General features: G+C 38.9%; 1 protein-coding gene across 4 annotated transcripts in view; it reads left to right on the top strand.

Moving 5' to 3' along the window:
- The window catches only part of cmb (combover), a 522,232-nt gene that overhangs the window by 136,561 nt on the left and 357,995 nt on the right, over positions 1-27,676 (top strand). For all 4 annotated transcript variants that reach the window (XM_067139692.2, XM_067139691.2, XM_067139689.2 and 1 more), the window contains one exon: positions 24,714-24,800. In XM_067139692.2, the coding sequence (XP_066995793.2) occupies positions 24,714-24,800 (87 nt within the window). The remainder of the gene's footprint in view (positions 1-24,713; positions 24,801-27,676) is intronic.

Genomic DNA, 27,676 nt, shown 5'->3' on the forward strand with positions numbered 1-27,676 from the left:
ATGATTGTATTTAACTTCCACTTTTAATTTAGTTGTATTTTTGATTATTGTATTTAGGCTGAAGATGCCCTTAATTGAGGGCGAAACATGTCCCCATGTAACTAAGAATTTAATTATGTAACAACTATAAGTGAAAATATAAGTATTGAATAGGTGGAATAAATTAAAACACCTTTATTATTGTTGAACTGTTACATACCACTTAGTCGAGCAGCTCTTCTTCTTTCTCTCAATTCTTCCCAACCCAAACATTGCAACATTTTTGTAACGCTACTCTTTTGTCGGAAATCGCCCAGAACAAATCGAGCTGCTTTTCTTTGGATTTTTTCCAGTTCTTGAATCAGGTAATCCTGGTGAGGGTCCCATACACTGGAACCATACTCTAGTTGGGGTCTTACCAGAGACTTATATGCCCTCTCCTTTACATCCTTACTACAACCCCTAAACACCCTCATAACCATGTGCAGAGATCTGTACCCTTTATTTACAATCCCATTTATGTGATTACCCCAATGAAGATCTTTCCTTATATTAACACCTAGATACTTACAATGATCCCCAAAAGGAACTTTCACCCCATCAACGCAGTAATTAAAACTGAGAGGACTTTTCCTACTTGTAAAACTCACAACCTGACTTTTAGCCCCGTTTATCAACATCCATCAACTGTCCATCTCACAACATTTTCGAGGTCACGTTGCAGTTGCTCACAATCTTGTAACTTATTTATCACTCTATAGAGAATAACATCATCCGCAAAAAGCCTTACCTCCGATTCCACTCCTTTACTCATATCATTTATATATATAAGAAAACATAAAGGTCCGATAATACTGCCTTGAGGAATTCCCCTCTTAATTATTATAGGGTCAGATAAAGCTTCACCTACTCTAATTCTCTGAGATCTATTTTCTAGAAATATAGCAACCCATTCAGTCACTCTTTTGTGTAGTCCAATTGCACTCATTTTAGCCAGTAGTCTCCCATGATCCACCCTATCAAATGCTTTAGACAGGTCAATCGCGATACAGTCCATTTGACCTCCTGAATCCAAGATATCTGCTATATCTTGCTGGAATCTTGGTTCAAGGTACTTACAGTGGTTAGACAAGGCAGTAATCTTTCACCTTTGTTCTTCATAGCTTACATGGATCATTTACTGGCAGGAAGAGATTGAGTTAGGTGGAAATGTAGTAAGCAGTTTAGCCTATTAATAATAATGTTATTTGCTTAACGTCCCACTAACTACTTTTACGGTTTCCGGAGATGCTGAGGTGCCAGAATTTAGTCCCGCAGGAGTTATTTTACGTGCCAGTAAATCTACTGACAAAAGACTGATGTATTTGAGCGTCTTCAAATACCACCGGACTGAGCCAGGATCGAAATCTGCCAAGTCAGGGTCAGAAGGCCAGCACTTCAACCATCTGAACCACTCAGCCTGACAGTTTAGCCTATTGACAATGAATTGCTCTTAATGGCAGACTGTGCTGATAGCCTACAATCTAATGTCTTTTGACTACAAATTTTGTGGACTGAGTATGATGTGAAAATTGACATTTCAAGATTAAAGTAAGGAAGTAGGGAAGAAACCTAGGAGAATTGAATGTCAGATCAGGAACACAAAACTGGAACTGGTAGATCATTAGGATGTGTATTCTCCCAAGATGGTAGTATAGTAAGTGAAATTAAATCAAGGTGCAGGAATGCTAAAACTGTGAGTTTGCAGGTGTGATTTGCGGTATTTTGTAAGAAAGAAGTCGGCTCGTGGATGAAACTATCTTTATATCGGTTTGTATTCAGACTGACTTTGCTGTGCAGGAACAAAAGCTGAGTTTACTCAGGATTTCTTATTCGTAAGTTGGAAGTAATAGACATTGCTGGTACAAACAGGTGGGAAAAATGTCAGGAGGGTACTTGGAATGAGGAGAAAAATCCTAAGTTAGGAATGAACATGATGGATGAAGCTGTATGCATAAACCTGCTTAAGTGGTGGGGTTATGTGAGGTGAATGGAGGAGGATAGGTTACCTAAGAGAATATTGGGTTTGGTTATGGAGGGTGAGAGAAGTAGAGGGAGACAAAGACGGCGGTTGTTAGACTCGGTTTCTAACGATTTAAAGATAAGAGGTATAGAACTTGAGTAGACCATAGAGATAGTTACAAGTAGAGGATTGCTGAGGCGTTTGGTAAATTCACGTGGGTTTACAGACTGGACACTGAAAGGCATAACGGTCTGTATTGAACATGTTTGTATGTCAAAGGCCTACGTGCATGCATTTACTCAGTCATAATGCATCTTGTATACCCAAATTTCATCTTTAAAATCATATTTGGATCAAAATACAAAAATTTACTGACCTACTAAAATAATATTACTTACCATTGTACTCTGCTTAATGCCATTAATGCAGACACTACGCTACACTTCACTGCTCATGGGCATTTTTTTTATCACTTCACTTGGCCATTGTTTCATTTATCTCTCTGTTTATAGTTCTGTATACACTTGTATGGTTTCCTATTGTTTGACTGGAATGTGTATTGTATTTGTCACGAGATGGATGGTAAAGCCACGTACGGCGACATGAGCAATGTGCACTGATATTTCCAGTGAGATCAGTTACTAACAAAATAATGGACTTCACATGATTTGTGTTCTGCTGCAAGTGTGTAGTTGCAACAGTCATGAATGCTGTTTGCAAGAAAAGAATGGTATTGTGAGTCCTCTCTATTTATCATTCTTCACACTGCACCTGCTTGCATTTGAAATTTTTAAATAGATTCTGAAGTGCCCATTCAGTCACAGGTAAATTTTTGTTTCTTTTATATAGTGGAAGAAATTCAGAGTGCGTGAGTCAAGTAAATACAGAATCTTGAAATGATTTTACAGAAGTGGAAATGTTCGTGTTGACAAGGAGAAGAGCTTCCTTGTCTAAAACAAGCTTGGAAATTGTACTTACACTAGGAATGGATGATTTCTGCACTTAAGTAATAATGTTATTTGTTTTATGTCCCACTAACTACTTTCGTGGTTTTAGGAGACGCAGAGGTGCCTGAATTTTGTCCCGCAGAGTTCTTTTTTGTGCTGGTAAATATTCCAACATGAGGCTGGCATATTTGAGCATCTTTAAATACCACCAGACGGAGTTGGGATAGAACCTGTCAGTTTGAGCTTAGAAGGCCAGTGCTCTACCATCTGAGTTATTCACCCTGGCTCTGTGCTTCAAATGGTTGATTATCATTGTCATCGTTGGCATCCACTAAAGACTAGCCATCTTGATGCACTTATGAATCTCTATACATGGTTTTTTTCTATGTATACAAGTTCAGCCCAACTCTGGATGTTTGTGTTGTCCTGTAGCCCCCTTTTTGCCAGGAATTTTCCTTCTAAAACATTGCAAGTAAAATTGTTACATTAATTTTGAATTTTCAGTTCATTTCAGCTTGAATAGTCTTTTGAGTAAGTAAGGTGAACTCTTTGTAGATCCTGGGGAATCACTGGACAAATGAAGGAATATTTTGAAGATCTTTTTACAGTAAGAGGAAATCTCTCTGTTGAAATCTCAAATAGCTGAGTTCATGGGGGAGGCAATGACGACAGTGAAATTACATTTGGAGCGTAAAGCAAAGCAAAGTCTTCTCCGTACAGGCCATGAAGGCCCTTGGAGGGGCGGAAGGTAAAGGCTTCCACTATCCGTAACCTCGGCACTTGATGGGGTAGAGTGGTTAGCTCTACGCCCGTACGCCTTTGCCCCCAGGAATTAACCTGGTACTCATTTTTGGTGTAGGCTGAGTGAACCTCAGGGCCATGTGCACCTCCGGAAGTGGAAATCTCGTTTCTTAAATTTTACGACTTCCTGGCGGGGATTCGAACCCACGTCCTTCCGGGTGAACCGAGCACGCCTTTACCGCCTCGGCAGCCCCTACATTTGGAGTGTAGAGGATGATAAATAAGCTACATTATGATAAATCATCAGGAATAGATCAAATCAGACCTGAAACAATAATATATAATGGAAAGACAGAGATGAAATCTCTTCATAGGATAATATGATTAGCATGGAATTTAAGTAAGATACCTTCTGATTGAATGAAAACAATAATTGCACCTATCATTGGGGTAATCACATAAATATGATTGTTAATAAAGGGTACAGATCTCTGCACATGGTTATGAGGGTATTTAGGGGTTGTAGTAAGGATGTAAAGGAGAGGGCATATAAGTCTCTGGTAAGACCCCAACTAGACTATGGTTCCAGTGTATGGGACCCTCACCCGGATTACTTGATTCAAGAACGGTAAAAAATCCAAAGAAAAGCAGCTCGATTTGTTCTGGGTGATTTCTGACAAAAGAGTAAGGTAAGGGTTGTTCTGCCCGAAGCCAGGTCCGAACCTCCGCAGAGGTATTCCTGAGCCGGAGTTTATGTGCGGTAGGCTGGCCAGTTCCTTTCCGCTCCTCCATTCCCTTACCCCCCACCAACAGCGCGTGGCAACCCATCCAACTCCTGACCATGCCCAATGTTGCTTAACTTCGGAGATCTCACGGGATCCGGTGTTTTATCATGGCTACGGCCGTTGGCGACAAAAGAGTAGTGTTACAAAAATGTTGCAAAGTTTGGGCTGGGAAGATTTGGGAGAAAGGAGACGAGCTGCTCGATTAAGTGGTATGTTACATGTGATAAAATTCATTTTTGGGTCCGTATTGAAAATATTTGTATTAAATAACACTTGAATGTTTTATTATTCATCCACCTATTCAATACAATACAATTTTTAAAATTAGGACGTTGTCCTTATCAAAGTTGTTAACATGAAATTAATATCAATAGTACGCATCATCAGCCACATTTTTCACCTTAGGATAGATCAGGTGCCTGATTGGAAATAATGTATGAATGCTGTTAAAAACTATGTCGTTTAAAATGTATTGGAGATTGTTAGACACTATTACAATATAAAACGTAGTATGCTGTTATTTGGCAATATTTGTGATAATATTGGAGTTTAAAAACATGATAATTATTTGACAATTATGACATATTAAAAGATATTATAATAGAGATAAAAATCAGAAAACACATTCCATTTAGTTGTCAGATGGCATATTTTTAAAAACTTATGGAAAGTTGAGCAGTGGTAATGGTCGTTGGTTCTTGAAGTTATAAAATATTGATTTTCATTTATTTGCTTATAAATATTGGAGAATTTTCATATGGTCTGGTTCCTTTTGAGATAATAGTAGTTGGAAATGTTGGTGCCGTAGGCTATATTGAAGTCTTTGTAGGCGTCATTAGACTATCTTCTTTGATGTGGTAAGAGTTTGTAATGGGTATGGCTCTTTGCTGTTGGGCGTGTTGAGGTGAGCTTATTAGTTGGAAGGGAACATTGTTGTCATTCGGTGGTTAGCCAGAGATATGATGAGTTCTGTAATTAAAGAGTTAATTTGAAAATTTAATGAATAACCATAATTGGAAATAAGGAGCTGAATAGTGGAATTTAAATGAAGAATGTTGACACTTACCCCTTCGACTGCTGAGATGTTAGCTTACGTTGAGAGTTTTAGAGTAACTGGCAGTCGCCGAGCTCTTACTACGTGTGTTGTATTTGTGAGGTCTTGGTGGAGGGGGTTGAGCTTGAGAAGGCGAGGCTGAGGGTGCATTCGCTGCGTGTGAGGAGGAGTTGTCGGCATTGGGAGGAGGGGAGGGGGGGCGGAATGTGTGTTGGATTGGTGGGCGTGTTTACTGATTTGGTGCTAAATATTTTGCAAAAATTATTTAGAAGGAATGGTTTTTGTAATAGAATTGAAATCTGTTTATAAAGAGTCTATATATACCTGAGGTTGAATATTTATTATTGGTTAAATTTTTCTTTTGTTGGTCAAACTGGCCGCTGTTTTTCAACTAGATATGCAGAATATTATAACGCCCAAAAACATAATAAATTATCTGCAATGAGTAACCACATGAAAGAAACAGGTCAAAAATTTACTCCAATAGATCAGGATTTACAAATGTTAAAAAGAATTGAAAAAGGTAAGCTCATGACAGAATACGAAAACTTATACATCTTCTTAGATCAACACTTTAACAAAGACAAGAACATAAATGACGTAATTGATAACAAAAGTCCTCTTTATGAACGGATTTCAATTCTATTACAAAAACCATTCCTTCTGAATAATAAGTTTTGCAAAATATTTAGCACAAAATCAGTAAACACGCCCACAAATCCAACACACATTCTGCACCCCTCCCCTCCTCCCACTGCCGACAACTCCTCCTCACGCGCAGTGAATGGACCCTCAGCCACGCCTTCTCAAGCTCAACCCCCTCCACCAAGACCTCACAAATACAACACACGTAGTAAGAGCTCGGCGACTGCCAGTTACTCTAAAACTCTCAACGTAAGCTAACATCTCAGCAGTCGAAGGGGTAAGTGTCAACATTCTTCATTTAAATTCCACTATTCAGCTCCTTAATTCCAATTATGGTTATTCATTAAATTTTCAAATTAACTCTTTAATTACAGAACTCATCATATCTTTGGCTAACCACCAAACTCTTACCACATCAAAGAAGATAGTCTAATGACGCCTACAAAGACTTCAATATAGCCTACGGCACCAACATTTCCAACTACTATTATCTCAAAAGGAACCAGACCATATGAAAATTCTCCAATATTTATAAGCAAATAAATGAAAATCAATATTTTATAACTTCAAGAACCAACGACCATTACCACTGCTCAACTTTCCATAAGATTTTAAAAATATGCCATCTGACAACTAAATGGAATGTGTTTTCTGATTTTTATCTCTATTATAATATCTTTTAATATGTCATAATTGTCAAATAATTATCATGTTTTTATACTCCAATATTATCACAAATATTGCCAAATAATAGCATACTACGTTTTATATTGTAATAGTGTTTAACAATCTCCAATACATTTTAAACGACATAGTTTTTAACAGCATTCATAAATTATTTCCAATCAGGTACCTGATCTATCCTAAGGTGAAAAAATGTGGCTGATGATGCGTACTATTGATATTAATTTCATGTTAACAACTTTGATAAGGACAATGTCCTAATTTTAAAAATTTTATTGTATTGAATAGGTGGATGAATAATAAAACATTCAATTGTTATTTAATAAGTGGTATGTTCCGGGCTGTCAGTGGAGAGATGGCGTGGGAGGACATCAGTAGATGAATAAGTTTGAGTGGTGTCTATAAAAGTAGGAAAGATCACAATATGAAGATAAAGTTGGAATTCAAGAGGACAAATTGGGGCAAATATTCGTTTATAGGAAGGGGAGTTAGGGATTGGTATAACTTACCAAGGGAAATGTTCAATAATTTTCAAATTTCTTTGCGATCATTTAAGAAAAGGCTAGGAAAACAACAGACAGGGAATCTGCCACCTGGGCGACTGCTGTAAATGCAGATCAGTAGTGATTGATTGCAAGGGAGCAGGTAGGATTGCAACCACTATGGAGTTATTTCTTCGATCAGTATTCCAAGCAACCTGTTCATGGGCATTTTAGAAAAGATATTAATGATGGAGAGTAAATTGAATGAAAATAACACTGTTTTAGACCACGGAGGGGCTGTCAGGACCAGATTTTCAATATTAAAAATTTTAAAAAATTCCTTTGAGAGGATTTCACAGGCTTATGTTACATAGATATGGAAAGGCCAGTGGTGGCGCGTTCTATATGTTCATTGGTTCAGTGAACCCCCTAGAAATAGATAATTCTAGGTAAAATGGTTTATCAGAGCCTATTCCTTAAATTTGCTCTGTATATCAGCGCACGTAGCAGTATTTTTGACATCAACACTCGGTTGCTCTCTGGAACCAGCGAATAGGTTCAATTTCAGGATTTGAGGCGCGGAGCCGTGAGACGTAAGGAGGGTGCGCAAGGCGAGGGGTTATGGGAAGCAGGGAAAACATAGCCCAGGAATCGCTGGCAACTGGACCAGCGATAGACACGAGTTGCATCGAGCAGTTCTGAAATTAGCCGAAGCATTGTCAGAGTGCGCGGTTGTATATGGTAGGTTTTGAAGGGATTTTAATTTGGCGATTTTGCCATTCTGATGTAATTAACTGCAATGAGCAGAATATTTTGCTAACTACGGTTTGTATAGCCTCAATAGGCATACGTAGCCTAAGTTTATGTAATTAAATGAAACTTTTCATTAGTAAAACGTGTTTTATGAAAAGTAAACAGCAAAATACGTCAACACATAAATAACAGTAGTCTGCCTAATACGTTCCTGAAGAAGTTATTTGTACCTAAGCAACGTTTTCAAAATGAGGGGAAATCGGATTAGCTTTAAGTAATTGCACCTCATATTCTCTGTCTTTCATTCTTCATTGTTTTGGTAACTTCTTCGAGCTGTAGCCGTGTCTCTGCAAAGCAAAGTCACGTTTCTAATCAAGTAATGTCACTATTTTACATCTATGTAAACATCAAGTAACAATAATAATCTGAACACGTTATTTTCCACAGCAGTGAACCCTCAGACGTTTTATCAACGCGCCGCCAATGGGAAAGGCATATGACAGAGTACCAAGGGAGCAAAATACGTCAACATGCTGAGGGATTATGTGATTGTGGGTATGTTATTACAGGCAGTCAAAGACCTTTATATTGACAATGAGGCCAAAGTAAGAATTGAAGATAGAGTCTTGGTTCAAAACATTACAGGGCTTTTACCTATTTTGTATGAGTCATTTACCAAAAGGTAAGAAATGGCTGGGTTGGATTCAGCTGGGTGGAAATGTAATATGCTCTAAGATCTTCCTTATTTAATTCTTTACTGTCTGTCTTTATTTTTCCTGCATCCTTGACTCATTGCATGTGTGCATTTAAACCATTTGTCAACAGAAATGTTCATCTGTTTGTATTTTCACTAACTCTTCCTTCTCATTCCATGATGTTTGTTTTCTTCCCAGTTTTTTAAAGGCTTTAAAAAAAAAAAAAGAATGTTATTCACTTATGTACTACCACATGTCAAAGTTTCGGCTAGTTTCCTTGCAGAAATTCCTTTCTTGCTTTCAGGAATCATTCTTCTCCTCTCCTCAAATGTCAAAAAAGCTCTTGACTTATCACATATTGTACCTCACACATTCACTGACTGAATGAAGTACTGCAACTGAACTCGGTCACCAAACTGTCAGTGGGTGTAACAATAGTACACCCTATTCAAACATTAGAATATTCCAACCAAAATTTCTTTTAACCTTTTGATTACTACGCATGTACTGGTATGTTTTGCTACCATATATGTCAGATGGCTTATGAATGTACTGGTGCATATCAGAAAGTTTTGCTTAAGTTACCATGCAGTTACATGTATGATCCCTTCTATAGTATGATATCTGGTGACATCTGTCTTTCTGCTTTTGAACTATGCCCTGAGTTGATGATATTCATTGATACAAACTGAGCAGTCTTCTTGTATCTATATGGCTGTGTCTGTAACTAACCACAACTATAGTGTTTTGAAAACAATAATGATGCGGTTTTGTTCACTGAATGAAGAAATATTACAAATTATAACAAGTGCATATCAGTGAAAGAAAATAACAATATATTAGAGAATGACTATTTGTTGGCAAACAGTACTGAAATTTAGGACTGTAAGAAAGTGAATTTGAAGTTTACAAGAGCAATAGTTTCAGTGATATTTATCCTAAATGCAGACAGATTATATACAGCATTCCAGGACATATTTCATCCAGAAATCATGCTCTAATTTTTTAACAAACCTGCACAAATTTGATAGCATACATTGTGGAATAATCTGAGTTCTGGACTGTATGATGACTTAGTTGGGAGAGACTTCTTTTCCACTTTTTTTGGCCAAATACTGCTACAGTTTATTGTGAATTTATCAAACAATAACTATACGTTCACAGCGGACAGTTCAGCGATGAAGGACAATCTTATCGAGGGGCACAGTTCTTGAAATTCTTGCTCTGTTTATGCTCATGACACATATCAAGGAGAATAAGCTAAAAGATTACTGGTTTACAGGCAAGTTGACTGGACAACCTGCTTTTTGATAAATTATGTCATGTTATATTCAGAGTGCTGCATGCCAGTAGTTCTGGTGAAAACACAGTTGAAAATGATAGACTGTACATGATTTGTAATAGATCATCTAAAAACTGTTCCCAAAGGGGCATTTGTTAGAGGTTTGTGTATTCATGAATCTCTAATGTTTTGGAAGGGACATTTGTTATTCAGAGAGTATATTCGCAGTAAGCGACACTGTTTTAGGATAAAACATTTCCTCTGGTTTGATATGGGAACAAGTTATATTGTGGATGTGATCATATACTGTAACTGTAATACACATATCATTTTATAGAATTTGTACAAGAATGTTAAGTTGTCAGTTTATTCCTTATGACAATTAGTAGGCATTGCTTATAAAAAGAGAAGAGCAGTTCCTGGTGTGTACCCTAGAGATTTCCAACGATAGTACATGAGTAATTAAGGTTAAAGGAAATTGGAAAATAGAAGAATAGAAAAAGGGAACAAATTCTTTCAAACACTGATTATATTATGTTGAGAAAATAAGCTTATATAAAAAGCATTCCATGAGGAAAGTCATGTACTACATAATGTTGTATAGAGAATAAAAACAATTTCCATATCGAACCTATCTCAAATAGGAAGACAAAATATATAGTAAAATCAACAACAAGACATATTATTGTTCAAACAACGTTCCTAGACCACTCACAGTTTCACGAGTCAGAATAATTATAACATAAAGCAAAGATGATGTGTAGAGAAGACGTAGGCGTGATCAAGAAGTTTCCATTTAAGGGTGTTGCTGCAGCAGACATAGCATAGTGCGACTCCAGTACAGGTATATAAGCATGGACATGTAGGCAAAAGGATTAGTGTGGCAGTCGTATGGCGCCGAGGTGCATGAATTAAATGGGGCCATGTGAACTATGGCGACGTTATTACCAAATGCATCCAAACTGGACCAACATGCTGTTATTCTGTTCTTGGCTGCCGAAGGACAAACACCGGTGAACAGCCGTCGGAGAATGAATACTGTCTATGGGGCAGCATGTCTGTCGAAAACCACCATTGTGGAATGGTGCAATAAGTTCCATGCGGATCGCGTTTCGACACACAACTCTGGCTGATCTGGTAGGCCAGCAGAAGGCACACCAACTCAAGTAGGAGACATTTGAGCACCCACCCTGTAGTTCTGATCTCTCCCCATGTGATTATTACGTCTTTGGTCCCCTCAAAAAGGCCTTAAAGGGTCAACACTTGCTGTCGGACAAGGATGTGCAACAGGCAGTTACGGACTTATTCACGCAGCAGGTCACGGTGTTTTACCACACGGTGATCTTCAACCTTGTGTGTTGGTGGGATGGGTGCCTCAATGCCGACGGCGATTTTGCCTGATTGGCATCCCGATTCAGGACTGTACAGTCGTTGAACAGAAACGTTTTGATCACCCCTTATATTTGAAATCTGTTTGGCAACTACTGCCACGAGCTGCATGCTAATACCTCTGCGCAGAGGTCTAAACTACAGGCAGTCCCGTAGGGTCCCCAGGTTCTAAGCTTTACCCCCCTCCTACCCTTCCCACCCTTAAATATACTCTGAACTACTGGTACTGTATTGATGTTTTTCTCACAGTGTTATTCCCTTACTTGGTTCTTTTCTTTCTTTACTTTCTCTTACGTTTTTATGAAATGCTTCATTCTGAACAGTGATATACCTAAAGGTTGGGCTGTGCTTTATTATTTCTGCTGGGAAAAAAATAAGCTTAGTGACTAACTCACAAAGCTGTGAAGGAAAGGGTGACCAGAAGTTGAGTGGGAATGGCAATCCTTATTTCAGATCACCTTGGACCGCAGTCCTCTTTAACATTACAAGCCAACCTCAAGAGTGAATAATATCATGATTGTCATTACACAGGAAATGAAATACACATACTGAACCCTTTGGTCCACTATGATGGATACCTACCTTCCTTACCGATCAGCAAAATTTTATGAGATCTGTCTCTTGGGTCATATCGGGTTCTTCATCACTTGCTGAGGTAAAGGTAGGATTCAGTAATCCTAATCTATCCACTCAAATGAAGGGTCTGTTGAAAATATTCCTATTTATTCATATAATTTCTGAATGATTAATAATTGATCATCGGTATCATTGGGATCCAATTGTGTCCACTAGACACCACAATCATTTTACACAGAGGGTCAGAACACTGGTGTGAGCCTTTGGCATAACTGCCTGATGGGCATCCTTACTAGAAACCATTGTCTCAATTAATAATTAAAGAAAGGAAAGTCTGGAAATCCTTGAATTCGGCTTCCATGTGAGACTACATGTACCATCATAGTGATTCTTTATGGTCCAGTCCTCGTAACACAAACTCTGGACTCTGGGTATAATTAAGGCAGCCCAATTGGTGTGTGCCACACAGTGGTTATACGGCATGGACCCTTAATTGAATCGATGTGACCTGCGACTATGTCATGGACCGACGTCTAAACTTATAAGTTACTGTAAAGTCATTGTGGTTGATGACCACACGGAAAATGATTCTACGGTGGCATATGGCCCTACTCTAAGTCACTGAGGTTGATGACCCCATGACCATCCAAGTTTCTACGCTGAAGGCTAAACACAAGTTACATCGGTTGATGACCAAAGTTTCCACTTTACTAACCTCAGCACATTTACTGCTCAATCAATCAATCAAAGTTAAATAATGCAACAACAACAATGCTCACCATACTTTGTGGCAGTAAAATCCATTACCTTCGGATATGTCCCCTTAATCGTTACGTTAACATTTACATACATACATACATACATACATACATACATACATACATACATTATCATTATAGACTGTTATGCCTTTCAGCGTTCATTCTGCAAGCTTCTGAGAATTTACTAAACGTCGCCACAATCCTCGATTTGCAACTAGTGTTGTGGCCTCATTTAGTTCTATACCTCTTATCTTTAAATTGTTAGAAACTGAGTCTAACCATCGTCGTCTTGGTCTCCCTGTACTTCTCTTACCCTCCATAGCAGAGTCCATTATTCTCCTAGGTAACCTATCCTCCTCCATTCGCCTCACATGACCCCACCACTGAAGCCGGTTTATGCGTACAGCTTCATCCATCAAGTTCATTCCTAAATTAGCCTTTATCTTCTCATACCGAGTACCCTCCTGCCATTGTTCCCACCTGTTTGTACCAGCAATCATTCTTGCTACTTTCATGTCTGTTACTTCTAACTTATGAATAAGATATCCTGAGTCCACCCAGCTTTCGCTCCCATAAAGCAAAGTTGGACTGAAAACAGACCGATGTAAAGATAGTTTCGTCTGGGAGCTGACTTCCTTCTTACAGAATACTGCTGATTGCAACTGCAAGCTCACTGCATTAGCTTTACTACACCTTGATTCAATCTCATTTCCTATATTACCATTCTGGGAGAACACACAACATAAATACTTGAAATTATTGACCTGTTCTAGCTTTGTATCACCAATCTGACATTCAATTCTGTTGAATTTCTTACCCAGTGACATCATTTTAGTTTTCGAGAGGCTAATTTTCATACCATACTCATTGCACCTATTTTCAAGTTCCAAGATATTAGACTGCAGGCTTTCGGCACAGTCTGCCATTAAGACCAAGTCGTCAGCATAGGCCAAACTGCTTACTACATTTCCACCTAACTGAATCCCTCCCTGCCATTTTATACCTTTCAGCAGATGATCCATGTAAACTACGAACAGCAAAGGTGAAAGATTACAGCCTTGTCTAACCCCTGTAAGTACCCTGAACCAAGAACTCATTCTACAATCAATTCTCACTAAAGCCCAATTGTCAACATAAATACCTTTGATTGATTTTAATAATCTACCTTTAAATCCATACTCCCCCATTATAGTGAACATCTTTTCCCTCGGTACCCTGTCATACGCTTTCTCTACATCTACGAAACATAAACACAACAGCCTATTCTTCTCGTAGCATTTTTCAATTACCTGGCGCATACTGAAAATCTGATCCTGACAACCTCTCTGTGGTCTGAAACCACACTGGTTTTCATCCAGCTTCCTCTCAACAACTGATCGTACCCTCCCTTCCAAGATGCCAGTGAATACTTCGCCTGGTATGCGAATCAATGAGATACCTCGATAGTCATTGCAATCCTTCCTGTTCCCTTGCTTATAGATAGGTGCAGTTACTGCTTTTGTCCAATCTGAAGGCACCTTACCAACACTCCATGCTAATTTGACTAATCTATGAAGCCATTTCATCCCTGCCTTCCCACTAAACTGCACCATTTCAGGTCTAATTTCATCTATTCCTGCTGCCTTATGACAATGGAGTTTTTTTACCATCCTTTCCACTTCCTCAAGCATAATTTCACCAACATCACTTTCCTCCTCCCCATGAGCTTGGGTGTTTGCAACACCACCAGGATGATTTCCTTTTACATTGAGAAGATGTTCAAAATATTCCTTCCACCTCTCCAGTGATTCCCTGGGATCTATTATGAGTTCACCTAAATTACTCAAAACAGTGTTCATTTCCTTTTTCTCTCCCTTCCTAAGACTCTTTATTACTGTCCAGAAAGGTTTCCTTGCTGCTTGACCTAGTCTTTCCAGGTTATTACCAAAATCTTCCCACGACTTCTTTTTGGATTCAACAACTATTTGTTTCGCTCCGTTTCTTTCATCCACGTACAAATCCCTGTCTGCCTCGGCCCTTGTTTGGAGCCATTTCTGATAAGCCTTCTTTTTACGTTTACAGGCTGCTCTCACTTCATCATTCCACCAAGATGTTCGCCTTATCCCATCTTTACACATAGTTGTTCCTAGGCATTCCCTTGCTGTTTCTACTACAGCAACCCTGTATGCCACCCATTCACTTTCTATATTCTGAACCTGCTTACTGTCTACTGTTCGAAACTTCTCACTAATCATATCTACGTACTTCTATCTAATTTCCTCATCCTGGAGATTTTCTACCCTTATTCGTTTGCAGACAGATTTCACTTTCTCTACCCTAGGCCTAGAGATACTTAGTTCACTACAGATCAGATAGTGGTCTGTATCATCAAAAAATCTGCAAAAAACTCGTACATTCCTAACAGATTTTCTGGATTCGAAGTCGGTTAGGATATAGTCTATTATGGATCTGGTACCCCTAGCCTCCCATGTGTAGCGGTGTATAGCCTTATGCTTGAAGAATGTATTCGTAACAGCTGAACCCATACTAGCACAGAAGCCCAGCAAACGCTTCCCATTCCCATTAGCTTCCAATTCTTCCCCACATTTACCAATCACCCTTTCGTATCCTTCAGTTCTATTCCCAACTCTCGCATTGAAATCGCCCATTAGCACTATTCTTTCCTTGCTGTTGACCCTGACCACGATGTCACTCAATGCTTCACCAAACTTGTCAAATTCATCCTCATCTGCACCCTCACATGGTGAATACACGGACACAATTCTTGTCCTAATTCCTCCAACTGACAAATCTACCCACATCATTCGCTCATTTATGTGCCTAACAGAAAGTATGTTGCGTGCAATGGTATTCCTGATAAAGAGCCCTACCCCAGACTCTCTCCTTCCCTTTCTAACACCCATCAAGTACACTTTATAATCTCCTATCTTTTCCTTATTATCTCCCCTTACCCGAATATCACTTACTCCTAGCACATCCAGATGCATCCTCTTTGCTGACTCAGCCAGTTCTACTTTCTTTCTCCCATAAACCCCATTCATATTGATAGCTCCCCATCGAATTCCATTTCTTTCGCCAAGTTGTTTCCAAGGAGTCCCTCGCCTGTTAAATGGGATTTACATATTCCCCAGAAAAATAAACTAAGATTTCCAGAATGCATCTTCAAGTTATTCGCTTGATTTAAAGTTATTTCAAAATACGTTTCCACTGAATTTAATAATTAAATAAATTTAAATGATTTAATGAAAATCTTAATGAACAACAAATTATATCTCCGCGGACGAATGGTTTCTTTCACAAGTCCCTACACAAGTCTTGACGTAATTCATTTTTAATCATGTTGGATGTGTATCGTCGGTTGTTTATCTGTGTAGCTGGAAAAAATTTAAATCACTTATTTCCAGTATTTATCTTGTTTCATGACATCACACTTTAATTTATCTAATACTAACCATTATTACTACCTGGACAACCCTGATAATTAAGTAAAAAACCATAAGTAACTCGCCGTACATTGTAAACCGGTTACGATGTCATGTCTTGTCATAACATTTCCGTGAAGCTTTGTGTGCCCCTCACAAACAAAGCAATCATCATTACCATCGCTCTATATTTTGGACAACCTTGAAATTCGCTAACCTTACTCACTATACTCTAAGTTTATGGTCTCAAATGTACATTACAATCTCAATTAAACAAATTTACAGTATGTAATAACACACACACACGTTATTCCCGGATGAAAATTTCAACTAGATCCAACAGTTCATGTTATCCACTGCCAAGAAATGCAATTTCGTTTCAATGCGTAACACACTCTGCACGTTCCGTTATTCTCGAGCTGCGAGCTCCTATCAGCTGGCGGCATTGAGACACGACCCCCGCTTCGCTGTGATATGAAACATCTGTTTCGTCTTGCCTGACTGGCCTCTCGGAATGAAACCTTTAACTTCGCCGACATAATTAAACAAATACGATATTTCTGACCATCAAAATGCACATAGATTATACTTCAAAATGCCCTACAATAATTGTACACGTTGAAAATTAATACTGGTGTGGATTCTCCAGTTCTACATTCCATCCCAAACATTACACAAAATCTTCATCGGGCTTATACATAACCCGGCACATTTACAGGCTTCCAATCATCTGATTCACAAATCCTATCTCAACTCATACGACAAATCTGAACTCTTGCCTCAACTCGACGGCTCTCACTGACAAAAAACTGGAATAAAAATACTTAGAATCCACGACGCATAATACGCACAAATACCTTAATAATGAACACTTCGCTTAATGATCTCCTATTTTCCAAAAACTGGATTTCACAAAATGACTGTCAAATTCTATTATTATTTTATTGTCAGTCAGACACAGTTTAAATGGACATAGAATAACTTTTCACTTCGCTACAAAATTCACCACTCTACATTTTTCAACCCGACAGTGCGCTTCCACTCGATTGAAAGTGGGTAACCATGGATTTCTTACATTAATTCCATCAAATTCAAACAGATTCAAACAAATTTTTACGTCAGATAAAATATCTTAATTTGACATCACAAAAGTATAGGCAATAAATTCACGGAAATGACGATCTACTCTGGACGTGATATCACTTCGAAACCCTCACTAATAACGTTTTACATGTCACGCGGCACTCGCAATATTTTTAAAAAATTTATCCAGGCAGAAAATAAAACAAATGACCTTTCGTCATAATTCTGACATTCGCCAAAAAATCATATGGGTGACCAACTTCGTCATTAAAAAAAACCCATTTCAAATGCACATAAGTTTGACATCACAAAACAATATATAGTAGGTGGTAAGATGGCAAGGCACCTACCTTAGGTTTCGTCGGATTCCATCTTTTGGCTCACCCGCGACCTTCCGTCGCTTATCTAGCCATTTTACATTTCTGGCTGTACATCATAATATTTATTTATAAAACATAAAATAAAAAGAAATACCCTTCACACGTGTCTCCGTTGATCACACTCGACTGATGGTATTTACTGCCCGCACATGAATTACTTTTTACGACACAAAAATATTTTACCACTTTCTAATGCTTCTGCAGTATCTTGACCATCTTTTTATCAAACTAAATCCACTTGGATTTAAGTCCCCAGCCACATCGGCCAAAATCTGTTCATCGGACTTAGTCTACTTTTTGTTGCTTGATTTACAGAACAGTCTAACTCTCTCGCTCAAGATTCAATAACACAATGCAGGGGTTTCAACATGGCGTCCCTTCTATATTTATAGCCATTACCCCCTCTCTCCAGGCATTTTTCCTTTGCCGCCAAGAAAATGTGCGTAACTTTTTCGACTTAAATGAACCGTATTTAAAAGAGTTTTGGATGTAACCATATATTTGTTAACTCACTAGCAGTAGTGATCCTGAACATTTAAAATTTATACATTTCAATTTAACTGGTTAAATGACCTCATTTGGTAGGCACTATTTCTGTCGACTTTGTGTGGGGACGCTAGACACGCGCGCCCTTCTGAAATAATCCACCAAAATGGCTTAGCAGTCTCAAATCTGTCTTGCTAAAGACCAATTGTCTTATAGATAAATACAGGACCCTCATTATATTGCATTCACCACTAATTCCTTCATTTAATTATATTTATTTGGCATAAACTTTCTTCTGTATCCTTCCACTGCCGACACGTGCGGATGACATCACATCTCAGAGCGTGGGATGGAAAGTAGCTACCTCCTTGCCACGTGTCACTCCCGTGATATCAAGAAATGTTCAGAAATGTAGTAACTTTTCATACTTAAAATTCTTAGGGCACAAAGGTCATGGGTTCAGTACAATGCAAAAGAGAAAGCCATACATAGTAAACAAAATTATTAAAGAAAGCTCATATGCTAAGGAGGGATTTTGTAGGATTTATGTGGCTATATTCCACCCACTATCCACAGTATTAAAGGTATACTATTGTGTAGAAATTTCCGCAAAAGTTTCATTAAATTACTTTCAGTAGTATTAATCGCTAATTAATATTCATCAGATAGAAAACAATACAATATAATACAAATACAGAATAATTCATTCATTCATGAAAGGAAGACTGGAACTGACAAGTTACAACATTGTAATACATTTGATTATTTGCTTTTTGCGGTTCAACGTCGCACTAACACATCAAAGGTTTTTGGCAATGCCATTTGGTATTTTCTCAAGTTTCTTATTATATGATAGATCTTTCAATCCATCAAATAAGGCACTTGGAACTAGACAGTGGTAAGCCACACACTGAGAAATATTGAGATTTTTACTTTTCTTGTATCTGCGAGAGGATGGCAAGCCTCTGGTGGAGTAGTGTTTGAAGAAACCAAGATATGACAGCACGTACTCTGTTGCTACTTATTGCACTAAGGCACAACACATCAATCAATCAGTCAGTCAGTCAGTCAGTCAGTCAGTCAGTCAGTCAGTCAGTCAGTCAGTCAGTCAGTCAGTCAGTCAGTCAGTCAGTCAGTCAGTCAGTCAGTCAGTCAGTCAGTCAGTCAGTCAGTCAGTCAGTCAGTCAGTCAGTCAGTCAGTCAGTCAGTCAGTCAGTCAGTCAGTCAGTCAGTCAGTCAGTCAGTCAGTCAGTCAGTCAGTCAGTCAGTCAGTCAGTCAGTCAGTCAGTCAGTCAGTCAGTCAGTCAGTCAGTCAGTCAGTCAGTCAGTCAGTCAGTCAGTCAGTCAGTCAGTCAGTCAGTCAGTCAGTCAGTCAGTCAGTCAGTCAGTCAGTCAGTCAGTCAGTCAGTCAGTCAGTCAGTCAGTCAGTCAGTCAGTCAGTCAGTCAGTCAGTCAGTCAGTCAGTCAGTCAGTCAGTCAGTCAGTCAGTCAGTCAGTCAGTCAGTCAGTCAGTCAGTCAGTCAGTCAGTCAGTCAGTCAGTCAGTCAGTCAGTCAGTCAGTCAGTCAGTCAGTCAGTCAGTCAGTCAGTCAGTCAGTCAGTCAGTCAGTCAGTCAGTCAGTCAGTCAGTCAGTCAGTCAGTCAGTCAGTCAGTCAGTCATCTGCATTTAGGGCTGTCACCAGGTGGCAGATTCGCAATCAATTGATTACCTAAACTTTTCTCTAATTTATTCAAAGGACTTGAAATTTTATTGAACATTTCTCTGATATATTATTCCAATCCCTTATTCCTCATCTTATAAGAAATATTTGCCCCAATTTGTCCTCGTGAATTCCAACTTCATCTCCATACTATGATCTTTCCTACTTTTTAAAGGTACACTCAAGCTGCTAATGTCACTGCACGCAAACTCTCCACTGACATCTCGGAACATACTGCTTAGCCAAGATGGACAAAGTAAGATTGGATACTTACATGCATGTGGTTGTCACTAATACGTGATGACAAATTCGAAGAAATTGAACACAGATTTTTTATTACTGGTCACACATGACTCCTATACAGTATTTTGCATCCATTGAGAAATACTGTACCAAAGGTGTTATGCGAACCAAGTCTCCTCGTCCATTGACTGGGTTGATATTGTTAACAAAAACAGAGTAGAAAATAAATTACCGAGCTCGATGGCTGCAGTCGCTTAAGTGCGGCCAGTATCCAGTAATCGGGAGATAGTGGGTTCGAACCCCACTGTCGGCTGCCTTGAAAATGGTTTTCTGTGGTTTCCCATTTTCTCACCAGGCAAATGCTGGGGCTGTATCTTAATTAAGGCCACGGCTGCTTCCTTCCCAGTCCTAGGCCTTTCCTATCCCATCGTCGCCACAAGACCTATCCGTGTCAGTGCGACGGAAAGCAAATAGAAAAAAAAAAGTAAAAGAAATTTGTTATGACAGTTATGAAACAAGTTGATATCCTATAGTCCAGCAAGGTGCCAGCACAGCACATAACAGAAAGGAAACGCAACAAGAGATGGCCATCCCACTAACATTTCAGAAACTACAGTGTTAACAGTTTTGGCCTCAAATCCTAATTTCAATTTTCATCAAGAACACTGTTCACAAAGACTTCCGCAAAAGTAAAGTTAAGAAGTGTGGCAATCCTACATAGATATAATGGATTAAACCTTGGCACCAGAAGACCATTGGCCTATTCATATACAGTATAAGAAACTGTCTGATGTAACAAACCTCCTTCCCTATACACCTGTGGTGCCTCATGGGTGTTCTTTATCCCTGTCTGAAGATAGAAGCACAGAGCAGGTTGGTGAACCTGAATTAATTGAAGGCAGTTTCTTAGATGATGCTGAGAGCAACGTGGATCGTGATCAGTGAAGCCAGATGTTGGCAGTGAAACTTCAGTGATATACAATGACGAGCCACAATATTATATTGTTATGAATAAAACTCCATCTGTTTGATTACTCTAATTTATTTCAGGATGGCCTAATAAATGCACACACACATAATATTAAACACAAACAATTCTAACCAGTTATGAATGGCCACACACCAATTACTAGTATACAGGGTGAAGCGTAATTCGCGCACTCGGGCGTCGCAGCGCGACTCCTCACATGCCAGCAATAAAAAAAATGTCTCTTACAAAATTTCGTCTTGCGAGTATATCCGGTAGAAAACGGACGTTGAAGGGTAGCAATCTGGCAACACTGTAACCATATGTAGGGTAACTACCGGTGTCAGGACGTCCTCGTCGTGCCGTACAGTTGGTGCAGTGAGTAGAGTCTTTGGTTGGCATGCAGGAGGTCGATGGTTTGATCCTGGGTTGAGGAGCATTTTTTATTTGCTAATTTCCATCTGACATTACCTACTGTAATACAGTAAGAGACCGTTTCTGATGTCACATGTATCCTACATTTACAACATTTTGTAACGCTGAAACAACAAATACCTGGTTAGACTAATAAGAAATAGACAGCTGAAAAGAAACAGGTTACGCATCTAGTAGATGAAGTGGTGCGAATAAATTCACGCCGACGACATGGAAAGGGCGCCTTTCAAAGCTGACCAATGAAAACGATTGTTCATCCATTTCTAGGATCGTAGTATGTAAGTGCAAATGGTTTCTAGAGGACCCACTGCAATCGCTGTTGACGATTAAGATGCCAGATACCATACCACCTGGACTACATTTACGAAATAAAAAACTTACCCCTCAACCCAGGATCGACCACTCGACCTCCTGCATGCTAACCCAAAACTCTATCCACTGCACCAACTGCAAAGTACGACTAAATAATGCTGACAGAGGTAATTACCCTACATGTGGTTACAGTGTTGCCAGATTGCTACTCTTCAACATCGTTTTTCTGCCGGATATACTCGCAAGACGAAATTTTGTAAGAGACATTTTTTTATTGCCGACATGTGAGGACGCCCGAGTGCGCGAATTACGCTTCACCCTGTATATACAAATCTCTCTTCTGTACACACACCCAGGAATCCTTGCCAGTTGCTACCTGGAAAGTCTATAATCCTTACTTTCACTTTTCCCCAAGTCCAATCACCTCGTACAGCCACTGTGCGTAGACAGCTAGATTTGAAAACGGTGCCCCTGGCTATACAACACACGACGACTGTTCGTCGGTTCGATTCTAATGATAGTCCGGTAATTCACACAATCACATGAAGTGAACAACAATCAGCAACAGCTCAACATTAAGATATCCAACACCAGGATTATACTCACAACAGCGAATATTAACACACGTCCAATTATCCTCACACTCACGGTAACTGCTTCAATCGCTGATTCACGACGGTCCTCAATCCACAGAAGCACACACACACACACACTCACAGTACTCCTAAGGCAGTACACAGTCTTTCGTTCTGTCACCTCCAGTTACACACTCACTGGTCTCTCCGACATTTCAACCACTGCTCGCTCGGGCCATGTATTTATACCTTGATATTGGGCCACTAGAACATTCAGGGTTCGGCTGGAGATCAAACCTTCTCATTCTATCTTCCAGAAATCGCACAGAGAAACTAGAGGAAGAGAACAATAGAGGAAGGGCCGTGGCGTGTCCTCGGGTGGGCTGGGAAGTTATCCGAGCTGGCTTAGTCATCCCCTTTCAGGTAATACCGAAGGGGCTCCGACAAGGCTGACGGTCGCTTGAGCACGTAACAATATATATTCCTTGTACTTATTATTGTTTTGTACTGTTTACAGTAGTTGAAAATGTTCTATTTCATTTGACAATAAGATATACCGTATTTACGCAAATAATACCCGCACATTAAAAAAAAAAATTGGGGTGTGGGTTTTATTTGCGTCTGTGTTGGCATGTTTTTTTCAAAATCAGCCTTCCTAAATTTAGGGTGCGGGATGATTTGGTGGCGGGTATTATTCGCGTAAATACGGTGGCGGGGATTATTTGTGTAAATACCCGTATTTACAGCTTATAAATCTCATGTTTATTCCGTATTGGCTCAACACAACTAAGGTTAAGTTAAGAGTAAGTTCCCACCTTCCAATACTTAACAATTTCTATATAATAGACTTATTAATTACATAATATAATCCATATAACCTCTAGTACATGTTTCGTTCCGATATGGAACATCTTCAGCTAAAATTGGTAAAATTGTCTTGCCATTTTACCAATTTTAGCTGAAGATGTTCCATATCGGAACGAAACATGTACTAGAGGTTATATGGATTATATTATGTAATTAATAAGTCTATTATATAGAAATTGTTAAGTATTGGAAGGTGGGAACTTACTCTTAACTTAACCTTAGTTACCCGTATTTACGCGAATAATACCTGCACATTTAAAAAAAAATTGAGGCACAAAATTGGGATGCGTTTTTTTGGCGTCAAAGTTGGCATTTCTTTGTTTGTGGTCGTAGAAGACGAGAGAGTGATTACTTTGTTCCTCTCTCAGTAGCCTCTTACAGTATGCAGGGGGTACAGATATAGCATCCTTTCAGTCCACCCAGAGGGGAGAAGAGAGAATCAGGATCAAGGCCAGTGAGATGAAACAATTACAATATAGGAAGCAAATTCACAAATGTCTGAATCATTACAATAGAAGCAACTCCCAAACATCTTTGCTGAAGGTTGAACATCAGATTTGTAGACATACTTCATCAGTATTACACTGTTATTGTAGTTGGACCGACTCCCTGTCTGAAGAGCATAAATCATGTTCAAAATGTTAATAAATCTAAACTGAATACCCATTGAATTACAAAAGTAGATGAATGAATATTGAATTTTCACGACCACATTGTATTCAAAATCGACTTTTGACCTGTTAGGTCGTGTTATGTGCATGTAGTACATGTTGAAGAGATGTTCAGTACAGAGCAAATATGGTCAACTGGACACCAGTGGGATCAGAACCCACAACCTCGCAAAATTCTAAAAAATGTTAGAGGCTTGGTGTGGAGTAAAGATGTCCCCAAATGTTAGAAGCTTGGTATGGAGTAAAAATGTCCCCTAAAATAGTAGAAGAGTAGTATACCAGATATACTAAATCTCAATACTGACATATGCTTCAGAAACTTGGATAATTGGGAGGGAAGGAGAAATCGGGAGGTTGTGGGTTAGGATCCCACTTGTGTCTGATTGGCCATTTTTGTTCTGTACTTAACATCTCTTCAACACGTACTACATATACGTAATGCAACCTAATAGGTTGAAAGTTGATTTCAATTAGATGAATGAATTGAAATGTCATAACTTAAGAGTTGTCATACGGACATAGAAATGATACTATATTACACTTATTTGGTTTTCAGAAATATTTTAACCAAAGATATCAGTACAGTGGCTTTTAATTTTTACATGCTGAGATGTATCCTAATTGCTTGTTTGCTCCCAATTGCTTGTTTGTCTCAAAACAAATATTTAAATTTTGCACAGGTTGGGTATGGAATGGGTAAAGCTCTGAAACAGTCACATACAAAAAAATAATCCCTTATTGTTTTATTACAGTGATCTATATTGCTCTGTACATCTAAAATTACTTTGTCTTTTTAGTTGAAGGAAATGCAGGCTCATCATGCTGCCCTCCAGGACATGAAACATAAAGCTCAGGAGCAGCTAAAATTGGCTCGTGTTGCCCAGGTATGTCAGTCAGGAATTTTTAATTTTATGAGAAATAATGACAGTAGAATTTGATGTGTGGAAATAATGTAACTCGCAAGTCTAATGTCTTGGTTTTATTGTATATTGTTTACTCTTGCTGATAGTTGTTGTTTAACAGACGTGAAAGTAGCGAGAATAATAGCTGATACAAACAAATGGGAACATTGGCAGGAAGAACATGGAGAACAAATTAGGGATAAACATGGTGGATGAAGCAGCTCTGTGTATGAAGTGATTTTGCTTGAGGAATCATGTGAAGGGTTTGGAGGATGATGGGTTATCAGGTGCAATATAATGGACTAGCCGTGGAAGGTAAATTTTAAAATAAATTCTAGGTAACAGCCATAGAAATAGCTTAGACCTCAATGCTCGATGCAAATAAGTATTATGGATATGCTTAGTTCATTCACAGAGACCAGCAGACTGAATACTAAAAGGTATAACAGTCCAAAATGTATGTATTGTAACGTGATGTTCTAAAATGTGTAGGTAAGCTTGATAATATCCAAGTGCGGCAGGTTAGCAAACAACGCAGTGAGAGAGGGAGTGGGCTCAGGAGGGAAACTTTGAGCAGGTGGGTGGACAAGTGGGGAGGTAAGGGCAAACAGGGCTACAACTTTAATAGCACAGTTCCAGCTGTAATTCGCCAACACGTGTATTCATTTCTAACAACCAAGAAATAGGAAATAACATGTCCGTGTTTTCATTTATTCTTAACAAATTCATTACATAACAGGCATAAAAGGGAAAATGACTGGTGCAATAAATTGGAAGTGGCATAATAAACACAGAATCAACATACAAGATAGCTAACATCCAAAAATTGGGCCCAAAAACCTGAAATGGAAAATATGGCACTAAACAACAGTGGAGATTCGTATTAAAAGAGAAGCAGGAAATTACACACAAGAACTAAACAAGGAAAAACAACTTAGTTCCAAAACCAGGAGGCATGCACAATTGACAACAGTTCAGTCTTTCTTACAAGAGACCAAACATGTGAGCACTGAATGGCTTTCATGCCAGTAGACACCAGTCTTATGGCTCGGGTGTCAAATAAATTACTCAAACAAAATGATGATTGAGCTTAAGCCAAGCGAGTTGAACATCCATTCCAGGCAGATCCAATACAACAGTAGCACAGGAGGGTAAGGAGTTGTTACAATATGTATGTATGTATGTATGTATGTATGTATGTATGTATGTATTTATTGTGGTAATCAAGGCTGAGTGTGGGGTGGCCGGCGAGAATGCCATTGAGAGAGAATAATCATGGTACAGTGACGTCAAAGTGGATGGGGCCAACAACGAAGAAAACAATAGTGCCAGTAGGTTGTTGTTGACTCACGATTAAGAAGCTCCTAGAAGAAGCCAGGAGCTGATTAACAATGGACTGGGTATACAGAATGATCTGGAAGCATGAACTACTTAATCTTCTATGAGCTTTTGTCAAGAACACAACTGGTGTATTCCATTCAGTCTGGAGTCGGTCAGTCTTGCGTTCGTCAGTCAAGAGTGAATCTAAACAGTATGAGATTGTCACAAGCCCGTGACATGTCATTCATCGGAGTGGAGTGAATCTGTCAGACGGCATTATAAAGTTATTTTGAATTGTTCCGGAATGACACTGCAGTGTGATCGCCTGACTAAGTGTACATTAGTGTGTGTTACAATTGTGAGTAAAACCTGTGTCAAGTGGGAAAACTCAAACACAAGTGAACTTGTGAGTAGCTGTAAATAGTATTCAACAAATTTAGGGTTATTAAAACATGCTACCTTTCTTTGAAGAAATTTTTAGTCTTAGGGACATTGTTAACCCACCACAGTATGTGTATATCCCTGCAATTTTTATGGTTAAATAACAACCTTAATCTTATTTGGGAATGCTGTGCACATGAAACATGGCATCTTCCTGGGTTTATTGTATTCTTTGTACCAGTTTATGATGCATTTCATAGGTATCAGATTAAATTATTTTTCAGCATATGATTTGTAGACAGGTTGTTTTCAGTGCTTGCTAAACGATCTGCCTATTTTGAACAAACCAAACGAGTTGGCTAGGTGGTTTGGGTCACTTAGCTATGAGCTTGCATTTAGGAGATAGCAGGTTCAAACCTCATTGTTGGCAGCCCTGAATATGGTTTCATGTAGCATCTCATTTTTTACACCAAACAAATGCTGGGGTTGTAGCTTACCTTAATTAAGGTAAGTTTGTTTCCTTTACAGTCCTAACCCTTTCCTATCCCGTTGTCGTCATGAAACCTGTCGTGTTCGTAAGGATTGGACAGGCTGAGAACTGGGGTTCGGAATTTTCGGGAGCTTACTCTTAGAAATGACAGGATCAACTTTCTAACACACACAGTTCCCTTCATCTGTATTCTAAAATTTAGTACACAGGACAAATACATGTACACTACAAAAGACTTAATCTTTTTACAAATATATACATCCCTTGGTTTGAGGTAGACTCTTTCAACTCCTTGTCTACCCAATTTCTCTACACTCTTCACTTCAGTAATGCTAATTTTTGGAATACTTGGTGAGTACTTAGCTTGTTTCGAGGGCTTCTTCCGCCTGCTTCCATCTTCTCTCTTGTTTTTCTTCTCTTTCCGTGACATCGTAGTCGCCTTACACGTCATAATGGTTAGTAGAACAGGAATTGGGAATCCAGAACTCGAACTCTGCACCTCCAAAACTCTGTCGTCAGTCAGCTTGACCAATCTGCCTACAACCGACTGCCAGGTTAAGTTACCGATAAGAAAGGCACACTATATTACTCGGTCTTCCTAGCAAACAGTTCGATGATCCTTTCCAGTCTTTAGGTTCACAGCTATGACAAGTAACTTGTTCACTGC

The sequence above is a fragment of the Anabrus simplex genome, chromosome 2 (genome assembly GCF_040414725.1).
Source record: "Anabrus simplex isolate iqAnaSimp1 chromosome 2, ASM4041472v1, whole genome shotgun sequence".
Taxonomy (NCBI): domain Eukaryota; kingdom Metazoa; phylum Arthropoda; class Insecta; order Orthoptera; family Tettigoniidae; genus Anabrus; species Anabrus simplex.